This window comes from Ahaetulla prasina, chromosome 4, assembly GCF_028640845.1.
Source record: "Ahaetulla prasina isolate Xishuangbanna chromosome 4, ASM2864084v1, whole genome shotgun sequence".
NCBI classification, from domain to species: domain Eukaryota; kingdom Metazoa; phylum Chordata; class Lepidosauria; order Squamata; family Colubridae; genus Ahaetulla; species Ahaetulla prasina.
Genome location: NC_080542.1, coordinates 59413272 through 59432819, shown reverse-complemented (window position 1 = coordinate 59432819; position 19548 = coordinate 59413272). Strand labels below are relative to the sequence as shown.

Below are 19548 nucleotides of genomic sequence, written 5' to 3'. Positions count from 1 at the left end.
CATGTAGATCAGCGGTTCTCAACCTGTGGGTCGGGACCCTGTTGGGGTCGAATGACAATTTGCCAGGGGTCGCCTAAGACCATCGGAAATATGGGAAGTATACTTGCGAGTCGAAGAATCACGCTCCAATGGTTGACCCCACAAGCCAGCTGCAGGCTCTTCAAATCGCTAGCCAAATTCGGCTTCAGGCGCGATGAATTAAAAAAGAGAGAAAACTTTGCTCTGATGTCTCCCTCTCAAGCAAGCTGCAATCACTCCCAATCACTAGCCTAATCTGGCTTCAGGCGCGAAAAACTTAATAGGGGAGGAGTCTCCGCTTTAATGCCTCCGTCCTCAAGGCAATCACAAGCAGTTCAGATCGCTAGCCAATACAGCTTTAGGCGCGATAAATTCAAAATGAAAATAATTTTACGGTTGGGGTCACATCGTGGGGAATTGTATTAAAGGGGTCGCAGCACTATAAAGGTTGAGAACCACTGATGTAGATTATACAGACCATGAGTATGATTTGTCAGCCAGTTACAAATCCATCTGGTGGTGATGCTATCTATCTTTTTTCTAGCTTACAAAGAAGTAGGTTCTGGTCTACTTTGTCAAATGCTTTGCTGAAGTCTATGTCCACAGCATTTCACTGGTCTAATTTAGTTAGTTTGTCAAAGAATAAAATGAAATTGGTTTAGCACAGTGATAGCGAACGATTTTGGCACTGAGTGCTGAAAGGGGAGCATGCGCATGCCTGGGCCGCAACTCAGAAGAGGAGCTGCCCAGGGCGCATGCACACACCCAAAAATGAACTTCTAATTTCAGCTATTGAACTTCTGGTTTCAGCCAGCTACTCTTCCAGGTTTCTGGTGCGCATACACCTGCGACGATCAGCTGGCCGGCACGCATGCTCATGCAGGAAAACGGAAGACCACCTCTTCTAGTTTTCGATACTGCCACATGCAAAAAGGCCAGCTGATCGTTGTGCGCATATGCATGCCAGAGACCCGGAAGAGAAACGGGCGATGCTGAGTGTGCCAAGCAACATGGCTCTGCCTGCCACTTTGGGCACGCATGCCATAGGTTTACCATCATCTGTCTTTAACAAATTTGTGCTGATTTCTAGCAATTACTTTATTTGTTTCTAGATGTTCAGAGATTTGTTTTTTGATTATCTTTTCCAGTTTCTTCCTGAGTATTGATTGATCAGTAGTTTCCTGGGTGTTTGTGGGTGTGGTTTTTTTCCCCCTATTCCTTTTTTAAAGATGGGAACTACATCAGCTCTTTTCCAGTCTCTGGCAATTCCCTGCTCCAGGATTTGTGAAAGAAATAATACAGTGAATCTAAGATGACATCTGCCAGCTCCTTTAGGATTTTGGGATGTAATCCATCAGGTCTCGATGATTTATATTCAAGATCAGACAGGTGTTCTCTTACCTTTTTCTTTTCTGTCTTTTTTTTTCTTATTTTAATTTTAATTTTAAGTCTTTTACAGTAATCTGTAATCTTTTATGGTTATGTTTTTAGTAGATTGGGCTAGTTTATTTTTGCATGAAGATTGATGCAGAGTGAGTTAAGCAGCTCTGCTTTCTCCCTACTGCCTGTTACTTTTTTGCCTTCTCTCTTTAGTGGACTGTTTCCTTGAATTTTTTTTTTCTTGTTATTGATATGTTGAAAGAAACTTTATTATCTTTGACTTTTGTTGCAAGTCTTTGCTCATTCTGAGCCTTTGCTTTCCTGATCTTTGCAGATTCTAGCTATCTGCTGATATTCTGCCTTGTTTTGTGTCCTTCTTTCCATTTTTTGTACTTGTCCTTTTTGTCTTTCATGGCAGTGTTATTTTTTTCTTTCATATTGACCCTATGCATTCTAGGTTTTCATATTTGGTTTTGTGCATTTCTGTAGCAATATAGTGGTCTTTTCCAACTCCACCTCTTCTTTTATGGGGTCTGACTTTTTTGAAGTTTGTATTCTTCTATCAGTATGTTCCACACATGGGTTTCATCAACTAAGTTCCAGTAATTGCAACTACGTCATATCTACCCTCATGTATTAATAATTCAAGTTCACCGTTTGTTCCACAGACTTTGATCATTTATATATAAGCATTTGAGATCTCTATGTCTGATTCTAGGTATGCTTCCTATATCTCCTATCTGGTATTTTTGAGTCTGTCTTCCTTTCCATCACTCCTTATCACATTCTTTGATTTGCTTTCTAGGATTTTTTCTTGAATTTTTTCTTCTTGTTATTGATATGTTGAAAGAAACTTTATTATCTTTGACTTTTGTTGCAAGTCTTTGCTCATTCTGAGCCTTTGCTTTCCTGATCTTTGCAGATTCTAGCTATCTGCTGATATTCTGCCTTGTTTTGTGTCCTTCTTTCCATTTTTTGTACTTGTCCTTTTTGTCTTTCATGGCAGTGTTATTTTTTTCTTTCATATTGACCCTATGCATTCTAGGTTTTCATATTTGGTTTTGTGCATTTCTGTAGCAATATAGTGGTCTTTTCCAACTCCACCTCTTCTTTTATGGGGTCTGACTTTTTTGAAGTTTGTATTCTTCTATCAGTATGTTCCACACATGGGTTTCATCAACTAAGTTCCAGTAATTGCAACTACGTCATATCTACCCTCAAGTTCACCGTTTGTTCCACAGACTTTGATCATTTATATATAAGCATTTGAGATCTCTATGTCTGATTCTAGGTATGCTTCCTATATCTCCTATCTGGTATTTTTGAGTCTGTCTTCCTTTCCATCACTCCTTATCACATTCTTTGATTTGCTTTCTAGGATTTTTTCTTGAATTTTTTCTTCTTGTTATTGATATGTTGAAAGAAACTTTATTATCTTTGACTTTTGTTGCAAGTCTTTGCTCATTCTGAGCCTTTGCTTTCCTGATCTTTGCAGATTCTAGCTATCTGCTGATATTCTGCCTTGTTTTGTGTCCTTCTTTCCATTTTTTGTACTTGTCCTTTTTGTCTTTCATGGCAGTGTTATTTTTTTCTTTCATATTGACCCTATGCATTCTAGGTTTTCATATTTGGTTTTGTGCATTTCTGTAGCAATATAGTGGTCTTTTCCAACTCCACCTCTTCTTTTATGGGGTCTGACTTTTTTGAAGTTTGTATTCTTCTATCAGTATGTTCCACACATGGGTTTCATCAACTAAGTTCCAGTAATTGCAACTACGTCATATCTACCCTCAAGTTCACCGTTTGTTCCACAGACTTTGATCATTTATATATAAGCATTTGAGATCTCTATGTCTGATTCTAGGTATGCTTCCTATATCTCCTATCTGGTATTTTTGAGTCTGTCTTCCTTTCCATCACTCCTTATCACATTCTTTGATTTGCTTTCTAGGATTTTTTTCTTGGAATTAGATCCTGGAAATCCTAAAAATTGATCACCCTCCCCCCTCAATTTTACTTTAAAGCCCTCCTGATAAGTTGAACCAGTTGTTTTCTGAAAACATTCTTCCCAGTTTTTGAGGTCATCCTTTGCCAAAAGCCCATCACGGAGCTAATGCAGACCATGGTCCAGGAATCTAAAGTTCTTTGTTGACAGCAACCCTTTAGCCAATGGTTCATTTCTAGAATCCTTTGTTCTCTTCCTGGATATTGACTTTTCATTGGAAGTACAGATAAAAATACTACTTGTGCACCTAACTCCTTAACTTTCTTGCCCAGCTGCTTATAATTACTCAATATTATTTTAAGGTTCATTTCGGTGTCTTTTGTCCCTATGTGTAGTTGTAAAAAAGGGTAGTAATCTGTGATTTTTATTATTATAGGTTCTTAGCCACATCTTTGATTTTTTTGCTCCAGGGAGACAACATACTTTTTTAGATTAACTGTCTGGTCTACAGAGAGCTGGTACTGTTCCCTTGAGAATTAAATAAAATTTCCTGTAATGAAATTGTCCTTATTACCATCAAACTATGACATTTATAACAAAGAAATAACAGTTTCATTTGGTCATATTTTATTTTAATGACATTTAATGCAATTTAATTGTGTAATTAAATTTTGTAGATACAAACAGCATCTTCAACAGAAAAGAATCAAAACTCTTATTAAACAAAGAGTTTAAAAGCAGAGAAATAACTGTCTTGCAACAATTCAATCTAGAATATTCAATTCATTTTTCTTTAAGTAAAATCTGATAGCTATGTTCATTTGGTCCAAAATGTGATTTTAAATTTGGGTTATACAACATTACGAGCGAGTATATTTCCCCCAGATGTGCAACATAAAAACAGATGCAATAAAAAGAAGACTCATAACAAGAACTGGAACAGGGCCTCTGAAAATAAAAGGAAACAAGAGGGTGTTAATTATAGGAATAGGCAAATCAAGTTTTAATTTAATATATATAATTAAATATATCAGTTCTGACTGAAGAAGCTTCTGTGATAAGAAGCAAAATGTTGTCAAAAAAAAAGAGAACCCCAACAAAAATCCAGTTGCCTCTTGAAAAAATATTTATATTGTCCTTTGGGACAATATATTATAAATTACAAAATAATTAGATAACTGCAAAACATTCTTATGTACGAACAATTCTATCCATGGAGCATCTAGTTTCAAGTAGTGTACCCAAAAGAAAACATAAATAAAAGGAAGCTGTTTTGTGCTGGATATGGAAAGAAGAATGGGAAAAAGCTAAAACTGAAATGTTTGCTTGACAAAGCTTGGGTCTATAATGATAATATGAGAAACAGTGAATGGTCAAAAGGAGGAAGTTAGCTCCTTGAAAAGTCTTTGTGGCATTCGTGTATACCAGGAAGGATTCAATACTGATGATGTGTGGACACTGGTAGCAACAACAGCCGGGAGATAAAAATGCTGGGAAAGTTAGAGTAGGGATGGTGGGCTGTTTATTCCTCACTGTTGCTGCCGAGTCCATTGCAGTAAGGAATAGGCACACAAGCTATAAAGAGTATGGGGGTCGAGGGGTATGGCATTATCAACCTCGCTATTCTGAAAAATCAGACCATGGTTAAGTCATGGCAAAAACTTATGACACATGTGTCAAATGTGACACATCATAACATTTTGGGTAATACACCAGCAATCATTAATACCCATACACTATTCCTAAAAACATGTCCCATTCTCACACGATTTTCAGAAGCTTTGGGGGATTGATATGTCAAATTAGGATTTTTTAAAAATTGATATATTGAGTCAAAAGATTTGCGATCATTACCATAGTTCTTCTGGGATTTTGTTTCAGCCAAAACCAGGAACAATTAAAACATCCTGGACTTCTTTCTACCAAACTTTAGTTAATCCACAATGGTTTGGAAAAAATCCAATCCCTGATGGCTTGTTTTGACTATTCTAGAGTACAACCCTAGGAATGTCCACAGGTGGTCCTCAACTTACAACCACAATTGACCCCAAAATTTCTGTTCTTAAGTGAGACATTTATACAGTGAGCTTTGCTCCATTTTATGACCTTTCTTGCCATAGTTGTTAAGTGAATCATTGCATTTGTTAAGTTAGTAACATGATTGTTAAGTGAATCTGTGTTCCCCATTGACTTTGTCAAAAGGTCACCAAAGTAATCACATGACTCCAGGATACTGCAATGATCATAAATGAATCAGATGCCAAGCATCTGAATTTTGATCATTATGGGGATGCCACAATGTGTGAAAAATGATCATAAGTCACATTTTTCAGTGCCATTGTAACTTCAAATGGTCACTAAATAAATTGTAAATCAAGGATTACCCGTAATTCACACTGCAAGGGTAAGTTTGGGGACTATTACAATGAGGCTTAAAGCAATTTTCCATTTATCATTAAGGATAAATATATATCTATTTACACAGACATAAATGTACTTTTTACATAAGAAATACTCTGTATTTTATTTAGTTTGACTCCTTATTCAAGATTCTATTCACTGCATAAAGGTATCTTGCTGTAAGAAGACCTCACAAATAAATCTCAAGTGCTAGTTTCAAGAGTTTAAGAAATCTCAGGATTTAGTTTCATGCAAAAGAAATGATTTTAAGAGTAAAGTGAGAATTAATGTAAGCATCAAAAATAGTAAGCAAACACCAAACAAAATGTGAGAAAATATTTACCAAGCATAAAATGTGAGAAAATGTTTACCAAACTTCTGCTTTAACTATTACTTGACTTATGTTTTAGCATACTATTCCTTGTTACTAATCATTTTTTAATCATTATATTTTATTTATATATATTTTAATCATTATATTTTCATTCTGTACCTCCTTTTAAATACATATGTTTTGTAAAGTAATCTAAATAAAATTAATAAATCCCTGACCTATCCTGACTATCTATAAACATTTGTTGGAATACTTTTTTTTAATTTGCATTTATATCCCGCCCTTCTCTGAAGACTCAGGGCGGCTTACACTATGTTAGCAATAGTCTTCATCCTATTTGTATATTTATATACAAATATATATATACTTGACTAATTCTTGAGATTAGTTAGTGGAAGAGAGAGGTAGCTGCATTCCATCTAGGGGAATTCGATTTGTGGAAGTCTGAAGCCTTGGAAAAGAGAGATCTTTTTTTCCTCTATATAAAAAATAAAAAAACACAATGCAAGTTTACAGAGAAGCCTTACTATTTAACATAAACAGTACTTAGAACTAGTGTTAGATAAATATCATAAACTGTACCAAGCCAAATTGTTGTGTTTGTTTGCTTGTTTATTTATTATTAAAGAGTTACAACTAATGCATCTATTCCCTTATTTAATAATGGAGAAAATAGTTAAAATAAGAAATACAAATTATCTAGCAATTCATAAAAAATAAAAGAAAAAAAATACTTTATTCAGTTTCCTGCAATTATTACAAAATTACCACATACTTCAATATGAGTAGTGGTGTGTAGTTGGATCTCAAGCAGCAAATGGTCCTTTGAATCTAAATACTGTATATCCCTAGATATGAGTGCTTTAATGCCCACAACTGTCTTTATCAAATAGACAAATATAGTGTTATATATACAGTGTATATAAAATGCCTGCATTCATACACATTTCAGTCAATCTTGATTCTGGCACTTGTCTGGAAAAGTCCATACAGGTTTTTTGGCAACATTTTGGGAAGTGGGGTTGCCACTGCTTTCTTCCTAAGACTGAAAGAGACTAGTTACAAATTGGCTTTCTGCCTAAGGCAGATTTAGAATACACAGTGTCTACTCTGGTGTTTTTAAGTACCACACCAAAATGGCTGTCAGACCTAGAATTTACCAATTGCTCATGTTATAAACTACTAGGCATCTTTTAAAACAACTGCATAAGTAATACTTAGTAGTACTTCACAGTAGTTATGCATTGCATGAAAAAAAATTCTCAAATGGTTTATCTGATCTTAAAGACAAGGGTCAATATCAGATACAATTATGCAAAGGTAAACCTCAGAAAGTTATGGAACTATCATAATACTGTATCTTCCCATCTTATCCTGAAGAAATGAGCCAGAAGAATACTATGAATTATGATACCAAAAGGTCAAGAAAAATTACATGTTAATCTCCCTTGCCAATACTTCCCCATTCACTACATTAATTGCAAATGTTTCTACCACAAAGGCAAAAGCAGAATAATGTGCACAATTTAGGCTTCTGGGAGCAAGCACAACAACCACTACTCCAATACCTTATGGACTAAAGTGAAATTTGATGATTGTGAGAAAAATCAAAGCCCATAAAACCACACTACAAAAAAATTGGTTACAAATCTAATTACTCTTGAAGAAGAAGCAGATTTGCAAGGAAGAAACACTCACTAATAAATTATTCATTATTGCTTTTATGTCTATGGAGATTCTGTCATCCAGGTCATGGTTGTCCCAAAGATGCTTTTTCAAGAGGCAATTGGACTTTTTGATTTTTCTTTGAAGATGTTTTGTTTCTCATCCAAGACACTTTTTCAGCTCTTTATATTGCCTTTATATTTTCACTTACACTTTGAGACCAGGTGAATCTTCTGTGTAAAATCTCCACATTCCTCCAGTACCAGCAGAAGTTGAACGACCTGCATTCCTTGTTCCACAGCTTGCATTTTTCCTATAATAAAACCAGAAATTAAAATATATCAAGAGTAAACAAGCATGGAACTCTTATATCCGCTACACACTTTGCTTTTGTATCATTCAATTTTGACTGAAAAAACAAACAAACTAATTACATTTTACAAAGCACACTGTCTTGTATAAAACCTAGATGGGAAAACTGTACCGTATTGAACTACAATTCGCAGCATAGTTCCTCACTGATCATGCTAGTAATTAATGGGAATTATACTTCAGCAACTTTAAGAGATCCTCAGAGCTACCATTTCTATCTTCCAGTTACTTATGATTTACTTAATTTTTTCTTTTATTCCATGTTTATTACTTTATAAGTAATTCAAGGCAGCGAATATAGCTGGCATTCCTTCCCCAAAATAACCCTGTGAAATGAGTGGGGCCGAGAGAAAGAGACTGGCCCAAAGTCACCCAATTGTCTTTCTGCCTAAGATGGGACTACAACTCATAGTCTCCTGGTTTCTAGGTCAATACTTCAACCATTAAACCAAAGTGGTGTACACCAAAACTATGACATGCACAACAGAAAGTTTAGTGTTAAAGATGCTTATAAACGAAGACTAGCTTCTAAATCTCTCCAACTTAAATTATTAGAGATATAACTATATCCCATTGATACATATAATAAATGAAGCAATGAATACAATTCCTCCACATTCCATGATAATCTTCTGGCACCACTCAATCATTAATGGCATCAGAGTTTTTGAAAAGTACAATTCTTTGCTACTATCTCTTGTTCGTTCGGATGTTCACAGCTTAGTTCTGGGGACTGTAGAGTGGGGCTGTACTTTATACACACGCATATGCACAACTGTAATTTAAAACGAGTGAAAAGTAAGCACCGATCCCTTGTTGAGTCAATTGCGGCACCGCTAATAATTCAACGACCAACAAACTTCTTTATATTCCTACCTCTGTCGCACCGTGGATCCTGTCGCACGCGGGGCTACTGCTTTGCTAGGGGAGCGACTGGAGGCACCCACACTGGTGGCACTAGGATTGGGACCCGGCTGAAAATTAACGGGAGACCATTAGATCGGGACCTTTATGTATACACGCACAGCCATCCTTTGGTGGCTCCTTTCGCTTACCATAGCAAAGACGGCACACGAAGCACGAACGCCTTGAACTCACAGGACACGTCTCCGTCTGAAGGGAGGACCTGGTTTCTTGCCACGCAACAGGTCCCCCGCTGGAACCAAGGAGACTACTTCACTGCCCGACTAGAATTCTTCTCACACCCAAGGAAATCACCCCACCGGATCACCCTCCCTTTCTTTCTTTCAGCAAAAACGGTTAGGCTGAATTTTTCGTTTTTATTCTCGATGGTCCCTTCCTAATTATATCGTCCGAAAGTGAAAAAGAGCAGGCAGTGCCTTAGACTCTCATTTCAGAGGAAACCAAACTAAAGCTGAGGTGTCTGTTTGAGTGATCCGGATATGGTTTGCCGTAGCCGTGCCCTGTGCTGCGGAAGCTTGGGCAACGGACGTCATCATGGCCGCAGCGGATCACAAAGCAAATGGCGAGGAGCCGCGAAAGGGACCGTCCGTTTTTTTTCTGCACCCGGATCTCGGCATCGGTGGGGCAGAGAGGCTGATAATAGACGCGGCTCTGGCTCTCCGCGCGCGAGGCTGTCGCGTGCAGATTTGGACCCCGCGCTACGATTCCTCGCGCTGCTTCTCCGAGACGGCTCAGCTAGACGTGCGCGTAGCGGGCGACTGGCTGCCCAGGAACATTTTCGGAAGGTGCCACGCGCTCTGCGCCGTGCTACGCATGATGTGGCTGGCTCTGCATGTGCTGCTGCTTAGTGGAGAGGAGTTTGATGTCTTTGTTTGTGACCAGGTGTGTTGAGAGCGCTCGGATAGCCTGAACTTATTTCCCCCCTAACATTACATATAAAACCTTTGAATACGCACCAGGTCACGATATATTGGCACGCAATGACTTCTGTGCCTTTTTCTCCCCATAATTCTCTTTAATTAAGGTCACTGCTTAAGAAAGCGCAAGGAAGAGGTGTTCATCTTTCTATTTTGACTCTCTGCTATCCAGTCAGAATTAAGGTTCTAGGCCAGTCATAGGAAACGTGGACACACCGTCCTTCCTCTCTCGCGTTGTAAACAATTTTATGCTTACTATTTTAGAACTATTCGTATTCCACGTTAGGACAAAGTCACCTATTTAAGGAAATTGTGTGACTTTGAATGTTTTTTCTTAGCTTCGCCTGCAGTGTGAGACTGTTCATTCCTGAAGGATCTAGAAAACATTGCATTATTACACTATATTTAGAACATTATTCCATGTTTGGCACTTTCACATATTTAAGAACTAGCTACTTTGTAACTGTCCTAAAAAAATTTTTTAAAGCTATCACTCAGGATGTATCAGTGATATGTGTCTATAAATCTTTCTTCTCTTTTTGGAAAGGCGTTATAATTGGGCATCCAGGATGTGACAATTACTTTAAAAAATAATTCAAGTGCATCTCTGATCTTTTAGGTATTTTAATAAGTCCTTAAAAACAATTGCTCAATTATGGAGTATAAAATAACCATGAAGATTCATTCTTTCCTTCATTTCATAAAGCATACTTTTTCAATTGAGGTGAAAGAGTGGTTCTCAAATATTGCCACATTCACCAAGCCAGAATATTTGGCCCCTTGCATCTTTTGCAGAATTTTCTCCAGAATTGATATGTCAGCATTAGACAATAAACGCTTAGAGGGAGGTTTTATTTAGATAAACATTTAGATAACCAAAGGAGACTAGCTGAGATTTATATCTAATATAAAAATCAGATTTTCTCTGACCTCACAAATGACAAATTACTGAAAAAAATACATTCTTTGGATTGCTAATATTAGCTGACATTCTTGAGAAAAATAAATGAATGAATTATAACAATTTTGAATTAAATATCCATGGAGGTGATGATCAAGATGGAAATCCTTTGAAAATTTAATATAAGGGAATGCCTCGTTTTATACAAAATCTTAGTCACTTTTTTTAACACATTAACTTTATTCATGATACACTTTTTTCCACTTTTTTTTTCTTCTTCCTCTAGGTGTCTGCATGCATTCCAATACTACGTCTAGCTCGGACTCATAAGAAGGTTTTGTTTTACTGTCACTTTCCTGATCAACTCTTAACCAAGAGGAAATCATTGCTTAAACGCTTCTACAGAGCTCCACTAGATTGGTTAGAAGAGTATACAACTGGCATGGCTGATTGTATTCTTGTCAATAGTTACTTCACAGCAAATATTTTCAAACAAACCTTCAAATCCTTGTGTCATATGAATCCAGAGGTCCTTTATCCCTCTTTGAATGTCAATAGCTTTGATACTGCTATTTCTGCAAATATTGCTAATTTAGTTCCTAATGGGAACAAGAAATTCTTATTTCTTTCCATCAATAGATATGAAAGAAAGAAAAATTTAGTTTTGGCTTTGAAAGCGTTACACGATCTTCGTGGTAGACTTGATGCTCAAAGCTGGAGTGAAGTTCATCTGGTTTTAGCTGGTGGTTATGATGAGGCGGTTAATGAAAATGTGGAATATTTTGCTGAATTAAAAGCACTCGCTATCAAACTTCAGATTGATGAGCATATCACATTTCTGAGATCATTTTCTGATGAGCAGAAAGTAGCTCTTCTACACAATTCCATATGTGTCCTGTATACACCAAGTAATGAACATTTTGGTATAGTTCCATTAGAAGCTATGTACATGAAGTGCCCAGTTGTTGCCGTAAATTCCGGAGGACCCGTGGAATCAGTTGTAGACAATCAAACAGGTTTTCTGTGCAATCCTCTTCCAACCCAGTTTTCAGAAGCCATGGAGAAATTTATAAAAGATCCTAATTTAAAGAGAACAATGGGAGTCGCTGGGAGAATCAGAGTTTTGGAAAAGTTTTCATCAGAAGCATTCACAGAAAAGCTGTATCAATATATCCTTAAGTTAATATTGTGAAATAAAATGCTGTTATATAGTTATTGGTTGGAAATACTTAATTTTATATACATTCATTGACACTATTGCTGCTGATTGGAAATCTTTATATGTGACTGTGTCTTGACTATTTCTGTCTTTAAAACTGGGTGCTGGCACATAATGAAAGTATTTAAAATTGCCCTGAGACATTTTGGCTATTCATTTGAAACTGTTTTGAAAACTTAAACCTTTAGCCCTAACGAAGTTATTGCTACTGTTATTATTCATACTAGTACTTTTAGAGACTACTCTTGAAACTAATATGAAAAAGACTTCATGGATTTCAGACATGTCATGTTCATGGATTTCAGTGATGTCATATTCAGAAATTAATGGCTATTTATGACATGTGTGTACAACATTGTAGCTAATTTGGCTTTTTTTTCCTTAACATGATTCAGAAATTTAAATGAAATATTTTTTAAAAAAATTATCCTGATTTGAGACGTTCAAACTGAAAGGACAAGAAATTTATTTTTTAAAATTACATTTTAAGTTCCCAGAGGCTGGTGGGAGGAGTTGCTGCCTGTGAGTGGGGGAGACTGAGAGGGAGTACAGAGGACAAAGGTAGAGTGAACCTGCCTCCACTGCATTTGCATTTTATCTTACCCAAATGTAAAGATAAAATTTAGTTCTTAAGGGCTATCTTATTTTTAAAATTATACTTTCTTCCTTTAAACTTATAATTAAAATTAATATTTTAAACTTTAATGTTTTCTTTTTTAATGTTTTATGTAATATTTGATGATAAGGAGCTAGAATATTAGATAATTCATATCCAATTTTTGATCAAGAGATTTTTTTATTGAATTGTAAAATATCAGAATTAATTTCCCAGTAAAGGAGCCCTCATTTTAGCAATTACACTTTTTCCTTGAAATTTTCAGTGTTCAATCTCTATAACTGCATATTGAAATTTTGCATCCATTTAATCATATTAATACTATATCAACACATGATTTCAATTTATGCTCTTGTGAAGCTAATTTAACTCTTCATATTCTGCATTCTTGACATTTGAATTGCCAAAAGTTCTAATGTTAATGTTAAGTACAAAAGGGGAGAAAGGTCCTTTATAATTACTTCATACCTTCAGCATAAATGGCTGAGGCAAGTCCATTTGTTTCTCACTTCTCTTGTTTCTTTACAACATGAAAATAACTATTCTACTGTTAAAGAACAGATTGAGATAGATAGCAGATTTAAGACTTTTGGGGAATTGGGAAATATTGTATCAGTCAACCAGTTAAAACTTGGTCTTTATATATTGATCCCAAGACAGCTGAGGGTCTTATTCTTAATATGACAAATGTGCATTTCAAGAGGCCTAGAACTAAAGAGTTCTGGAACGACACCTCAAGAGGTTCTGTACATACCTGCTCTATTAGGTTATCATTAATATGTCGTTTTTGCATCCTATGATAATGTCATGCAAAAGTGAACCGGTAATAATTACAAGTTATTCTTCAGAACAGAAGAATACCAGGGTTACAGCACTGCTGGACTTAAGAGTCTGATAAAAATAGGGAGGAAGAATCAGGATGATTTAGGGATAAAAGTGTAGGTGATTCCAGTAGTGCAGGGGTGTCCAAACTTGGTCCCTTTAAGACTTGTGGACTTCAATTCCCAGAGTTCCTCAGCCAGCTTTGCTGGCTGAGGGACTCTGGGAGTTGAAGTCCACAAGTCTTAAAGGGACCAAGTTTGGACACCCCTGCAGTAGTGGTATAACTAGTGATTTCAATCTGGCTGTTTCAGCAATCCTTCACAATGCCTTACCTGTACCCACTCCAGCTCTGAAAACCAACTACCCAGTATTAAGCAGAGGTCTGTAAGAAAGTTTCAACAACTTGTAAGATTTGCCAAGAGGAGATGTGCCAAGAAATGAGCCCACTGAAGAGTAAACTGTCACAACTATGTATTGGGCGGGGGCTCAGCCTGCTGATTTACTGGCCACCTTCCCTGGGAGCAGAAGCTAAAACAATTTTTCAAGACTGTTCAAGTTTACTATGTTGGGTTGTGCTAAAAACTATATTCCACCTGAAATTGTTTCTTGTCTTTTCCCTTGAATTTGGCTGTTGGATTGCTAATGTCAACCTGTGCCAAGCATGTATATCTAGTTTTATAAATACCGTATATACTCGAGTATAAGCCGAGTTTTTCAGCACGTTTTTTGTGCTGAAAAGCGCCCCCTCGGCTTATACTCGAGTCTACCCTTGCAGCTGGGCCGGCAGGACGAGCCCAAATGCTGCCGGCATGCTTTGCCAGCTCGGCCGGCTCGTTTTGGGGCAGCGGCTGGCCTCCGGCGTTTTCTTCCGCCGCTTTTTGATGGCGGGGGGCGGAGGGGGCGTTTGACATTTTTGCCCCCCTCTCACTCGTCCTCCTCTCGCCCTCAGAGGGGGCGGAGGGGGCGTTTGTCACCCTCGCCCTCCTCTTACTCGTCCTCCTCTCGCCCTCGGAATGTGAAAGAAACGTGGAAAACTCCAACTACAGTATAAAAAAAAAACATTTGCACTCAGTACTTTTTATTTTATTTTATTTTTTGCCAAGTTTTCCCCAGGGTTTTTTTTTCCCCCTATGGAAATTGGGGAGGTGGGGAGAAAGAGGTGAAAAAGAAAAAGCCTCTTGGAAAGCGGAGAAATACGGCAAGAACAAACGATTTCTCCCCCCGCCCCTCCCGGCGCCGTCCTTCTCTCCCGCCAGTCACACGGTTCAGTTTTTTTTCAGGCTAACTATACTTTGCGTTTCACTCCCCCGAGTGAGGAAGAAGAAGGGAGGCAAAAGAAACCGACCCTCGCGCAGATCAGCAAATTAGCTTTCCTTCTCCAAACCAATTGGAGGCGGGGGGGCGACGCTGCCGAGAAGCCGCTGCTTACAGAGGCGAAAAAGCCAGGAGACCTTGGCATGGGTGGGCAGCTGGTGTAAGGAAGGAAAAGAAAGAAAGGGGAGTGAAAATAAGAGCAGTCCGAGCTCTGAACTGGGGAACGAGAAGGAAAAGAAAGAGGAGAGAGAGAGTAAGGACTGCCACTGGGGTCAGGGGCAGAGCACCAGGAAACAGGGCGCCAACGCGCATACTACACACACACAAACACAGAGCCAGCTCCTCCCTGCCGCTGTTGAATCTTACTTCACCGCACTGAGTCCTTCGGGAGAAGGGCGGTATAATAATAATAATAATAATAATAATAATAATAATAATAATAATAATAATAATAATGATGATGATAATGATAATAATAATGATGATGATGATGATGATGATAATGATGATAATGATAATAATAATAATGATAATGATAATGATAATAATAATAATGATGATGATAATGATAATAATGATAATGATAATAATAATAATAATAATGATGATGATGATAATGATAATAATGATAATGATAATAATAATAATAATGATGATGATGATGATGATGATGATGATGATAATGATGATAATGATAATAATAATAATAATAATAATAATATTCAGCCGTGCTTCGCTTTGATGGCAGCCTGACGTAAAATGGGGGGCAGGGGGATACATACACGGTTAGGGAAAAATAACAAAACAACGTTTTGGGCTCAATTGCAGTCTTAAATTGAGGACTACTTGCAATTTGAACCTTATTGGACACTTCATTCCTGGAGGGTTTTTAAAGAACAGACTGGACAATCCTTTGTCTGAAACAGTATAGGATCTCTTGCTTGAGGAGTGGGGACTGGACTAGAAGATCACTGTTAGTTTGGGATATGTTCAGAGCCCACACATCTGATGACATAAAAAAATTGGCAAAGTCATCTCAAGTCACTTTGGCCGTTATTCCAGGTGGGCTTACATCTGTATTGCAGCCCCTAGATGTCAGTTTAAATAAACCTTTCAAGGACCGTGTGCGAAGGATGTGGCATGAATGGATGACATCTGGTCAAGCTCGTCTGACAAAAGTTGGAAATCTGAGAAAGCCAGACATAGAACTAATAGCACAGTGGGTTCGTGATGCATGGGAAGATATTCCAGAGGACATGGTGCAACGTGCCTTCAAGAAATGTGGCATTAGTAATGCTATGGATGGCAGTGAAGACAGCGCATTGTATGAGAGTGACAGCAGTGATGATGACGACTGTGAACTCAGTGATGACGACAACGTATATGCGGATAACATCACAGAAGCTGAAGTAGCTGAAGCTCTGTTTGGACAAACAGATGAGGAGGAGGAGAACTCCAGTTTTGAGGGATTTTAGCTCTCGTTAGCTTGGTTGCTGTTACTTTTAAAGATACTGTATTTTTGATACCATATTCTTTTTGGGGACCCCCTTTTGCACTTTTATTGTTTTTTGTTCAAATAAATATTCATGTTATTTTACTTGGCTCTATCTTTATTTTTTACATTGACCAGTAGCTGCCTCATTTCCCACCCTAGGCTTATACTCGAGTCAATAGTTTTTCCCAGTTTTTTGTGGTAAAATTAGGTACCTCGGCTTATATTCGGGTCGGCTTATACTCGAGTATATACGGTACCTTCTTAAGATACTGCTAAAAAGAATTATTTTAAAAGTTCTGCCAGAACTAGCATAGTCCTGAACTATGGCAGACATCCAGCTTACAATCTTGTTGGCTAGCAACCACCAGTGCCAGCATAAAAGAGCTAGACTGAAAGGATAACTATTCCCTGGCTCATTCCCACTAGGGAACAGACAAGATTATTATATAATCTGCATGTAACCGAGCTGGAATTACACAAATTTGAGCTGGAAACACTGCTTTAGTATCTGGATAAAAAGAAGCAAAATTTTATCCTTTTAATTTTTTCCCATGGACGCTCTCTTCAAATCAAATCGTTTGAAAGCCTCAAATTAAGTTCCTTGTATCAAAAGACTGCACTTTTTAAAGTTGTTCATACCAAAATAATAAGATTCTGAACATAATACAGGTAATCCTCCATTTACAACAGTTCATTTAGTGACCATTCAAAGCAGTAGTGGTTTCAATTTTGGCCGCTACCAGTTTGCTTGTGGGCACGTGCTCATGCGTGCACAGAGACATCCAGGCAGGTGGGCAGAGTCTCCCACCGCCACTGCTACCAGTTCGCCCGATTCAGGGCGAACTAGTAGCAACCCACCACTGGTTCAAAGTTACAACAGCATTGAAAAAAATGACAAACCGTTTTTCACACGTCAGGGACACACGGCATCCCCATGGTCACAGGATCAAAATTCAGCAAGTATTCACATTGCTTCTTGTCCTGCCCTCGGATGCTTTGGAGAATAGCTTGACTCCCTCTTCTTTGTGGCAGCCCCTGAGATACTGGAACACTGCTATCATGTCTTCCCTAATCCTTCTTTTCATTAAACTAGACATACCCAGTTCCTGGAACTGTTCTTCATATGTTTTAGCCTCCAGTCCCCTAATCATCTTTGTTGCTCTTCTCTGCACTCTTTCTACACTCGACATGTTTTTTACATTGTGGTGACCAAAACTGAATGCGGTATTCCAAGTGTGCCCTTACCAAGGCATTATAAAGTGGTATTAACACTTCACGTGATCTTGATTCTATCCATCTATTTATGCAGCCTAGAACTGTGTTGGGTTTTTTGGCAACTGCTGGCTCATATTTAAATGGTGGTCCACCAGGACTCCAAGATCCCTCTCACAATTACTACTATTGAGCAAGGTACCACATATACAGTACCTGTGCATTTTGTTTTTTCTTGCCTAAATGTAGAACCTTACTTTTTTCACCCTTGAATTTTATTTTGTTAGATAGCACCCAGTGTTCAAGTCTGTCAAGATCCTTCTGTATCTTAAGCCTATCTTCTGGAGTGTTGGCTATTCCTGCCAGCTTGGTGTCATCTGCAAATTTGATGAGTTTCCCATCTATCCCCTTGTCCAAGTCTTTGATGAAAATGTTAAAGAGTACTGGGCCTAAAACAGGGCCTTGGGCTACTCCACTGCATACTTCCCTCCATGTAGATGCCGTTCCATTGAGGATTACACGTTGAGTGCTGTTGGTCAGCCAGTTACGAATCCATCTGGTTTACCAACCCACATTTTTCTACTTTATCTAGAAGTAGGTTATGGTCTACTTTATCAAAGGCCTTACTGAAGTCCAAGTAAATTATATTGACAGCTTTTCTCTGGTCCATTAATTTTGTCACTGTCAAAGAATGTAATAAGATTAGTCTGGCATGATCTGTTTTTGATAAACCCATATTGGCTTTGAGTTATTACTTTGTTTGCTTTTAGGTGTTCACTGAATCTTCCCTGGTATTGAGATCAGGCAGATAGATCTGTAGTTTCCTGGATCTATTTTTTTTTCCTTTTTTGAAAATGGGAACTACATCAGCTCTTTTCCAGTCCTCTGGCAGTTCCCTGGTGCTCCAGGATCTTTGAAAGATATAGTTCAGTGGTTCTGAGATCTTGTCTGCTAGTTTCTTCAGAACCTTGGAGTGTAATCCATCCGGTCCTGGTGATTTGAACTCATCTAGGACACTAATGGTCTAGTCTAAGACACTAATTGACTCTTGGATACTAACTCAAGAGGAGAAGGCCAGAGAAAGGAGAGAAAGTATAACTCTGCGTGGGAATATTCAGTTATAGCTTTATTTTCATTGCAGCTACTTAGCTTTAGTACAAGGACCTATCACTTCAACTAATGGAGTCAAGGATCTTTCTTTCCTAAATGTCTAGATTAGGGCAGATCTAATTGCAGTAAGCTGCCATTAGCTCTCTTTTGAGTGCGAAAACACTTGAGACTAATTATATATTAACACCTTCCTCAGGCTCAGCCTGGGCATCTCCTACATTACCCATCCCTCCATCCTCTTCTATGGGTTCTTCAATGTTCTTTCCTCCTCCTATATTGATTCTTTGAAATCCAAGTTCTCATGGGAATGTGGCAAAGTCAGAAGGGAAGCAGTTTCAAAAGAAATTGCCTCTCCATTATCTAAAGGAACTGTGAGCCTGATGATGGTTGCTATGTTTGCAAAAACATTGTTAGAGGAACCCTCCCCTGCCCTGCCTGGAAGTTGAAAGCCAGAGGCAGAAGGCCCATTGAAAGCTCCCAGAACCACCAAGAGGATCTGATTAATCTCAACAGATTCGTCAGGTGAAACTGGGTGGGGGAGTTGGGAGGGTTAGGAGCTTGGTTGGCTATAGCTTGTCAGGGAAACACTGATGAAACTGATGAACTAAATCAGAGTCACATCATGTGTTTTCCCAGAATCAATCTGCAGCAGGGTAACCTTTCCAATGAATCACATACTGAATGCCTTTGCCTCTTTTTCTAGAGTCTAGTATCTCTTCCACTTCATATTCTGTTTCTCCCTCCAGTATGACTGGTGATGCATGAGGCCCTGGGATCTTAGTGCACTGGGGCTGGGGGGACAAAAGTGAAAGTCTGGATACACCTTCATTGATGCAGGCAATTGACGGTGGAAGGCTAAAGAACCTCAGATGGTCCCACAAACTTCCTAACAGTGACAGTAATT

The 19548-nt window shown here is 38.1% G+C and overlaps 2 protein-coding genes across 2 annotated transcripts; one reads left to right on the top strand and one right to left on the bottom strand.

The window, feature by feature from the left end:
- Positions 1-3947: 3947 nt before the first annotated feature.
- SEC61B (SEC61 translocon subunit beta) lies at positions 3948-9322 on the bottom strand. Its single transcript, XM_058183204.1, has 4 exons — positions 9170-9322; positions 8991-9088; positions 7954-8055; positions 3948-4291 (listed from the first exon to the last, which is right to left on the bottom strand). Exons 1-4 carry the CDS (start codon positions 9170-9172, stop codon positions 4204-4206), a joined length of 291 nt encoding a protein of 96 aa, XP_058039187.1. The 5' UTR covers positions 9173-9322; the 3' UTR covers positions 3948-4203.
- Positions 9323-9536: 214 nt separating this feature from the next.
- On the top strand, positions 9537-12071 carry ALG2 (ALG2 alpha-1,3/1,6-mannosyltransferase). Its single transcript, XM_058183203.1, has 2 exons — positions 9537-9920; positions 11143-12071. Exons 1-2 carry the CDS (start codon positions 9573-9575, stop codon positions 12046-12048), a joined length of 1254 nt encoding a protein of 417 aa, XP_058039186.1. The 5' UTR covers positions 9537-9572; the 3' UTR covers positions 12049-12071.
- Positions 12072-19548: the final 7477 nt, after the last annotated feature.

Coding starts and splice junctions, on each gene's coding strand:
- ALG2 (XM_058183203.1), top strand. CDS start 9,573: ATGGCCGCAGCGGATCACAAAGCAAATGGCGAGGAGCCGCGAAAGGGA. Junction 9,921..11,142: donor ATGTCTTTGTTTGTGACCAG/GTGTGTTGAGAG, acceptor TTCTTCCTCTAG/GTGTCTGCATGCATTCCAAT.
- SEC61B (XM_058183204.1), bottom strand. Junction 8,056..8,990: donor GGATCCACGGTGCGACAGAG/GTAGGAATATAA, acceptor GTTTTATTATAG/GAAAAATGCAAGCTGTGGAA. Junction 4,292..7,953: donor GATTCACCTGGTCTCAAAGT/GTAAGTGAAAAT, acceptor TTTTATTTTCAG/AGGCCCTGTTCCAGTTCTTG.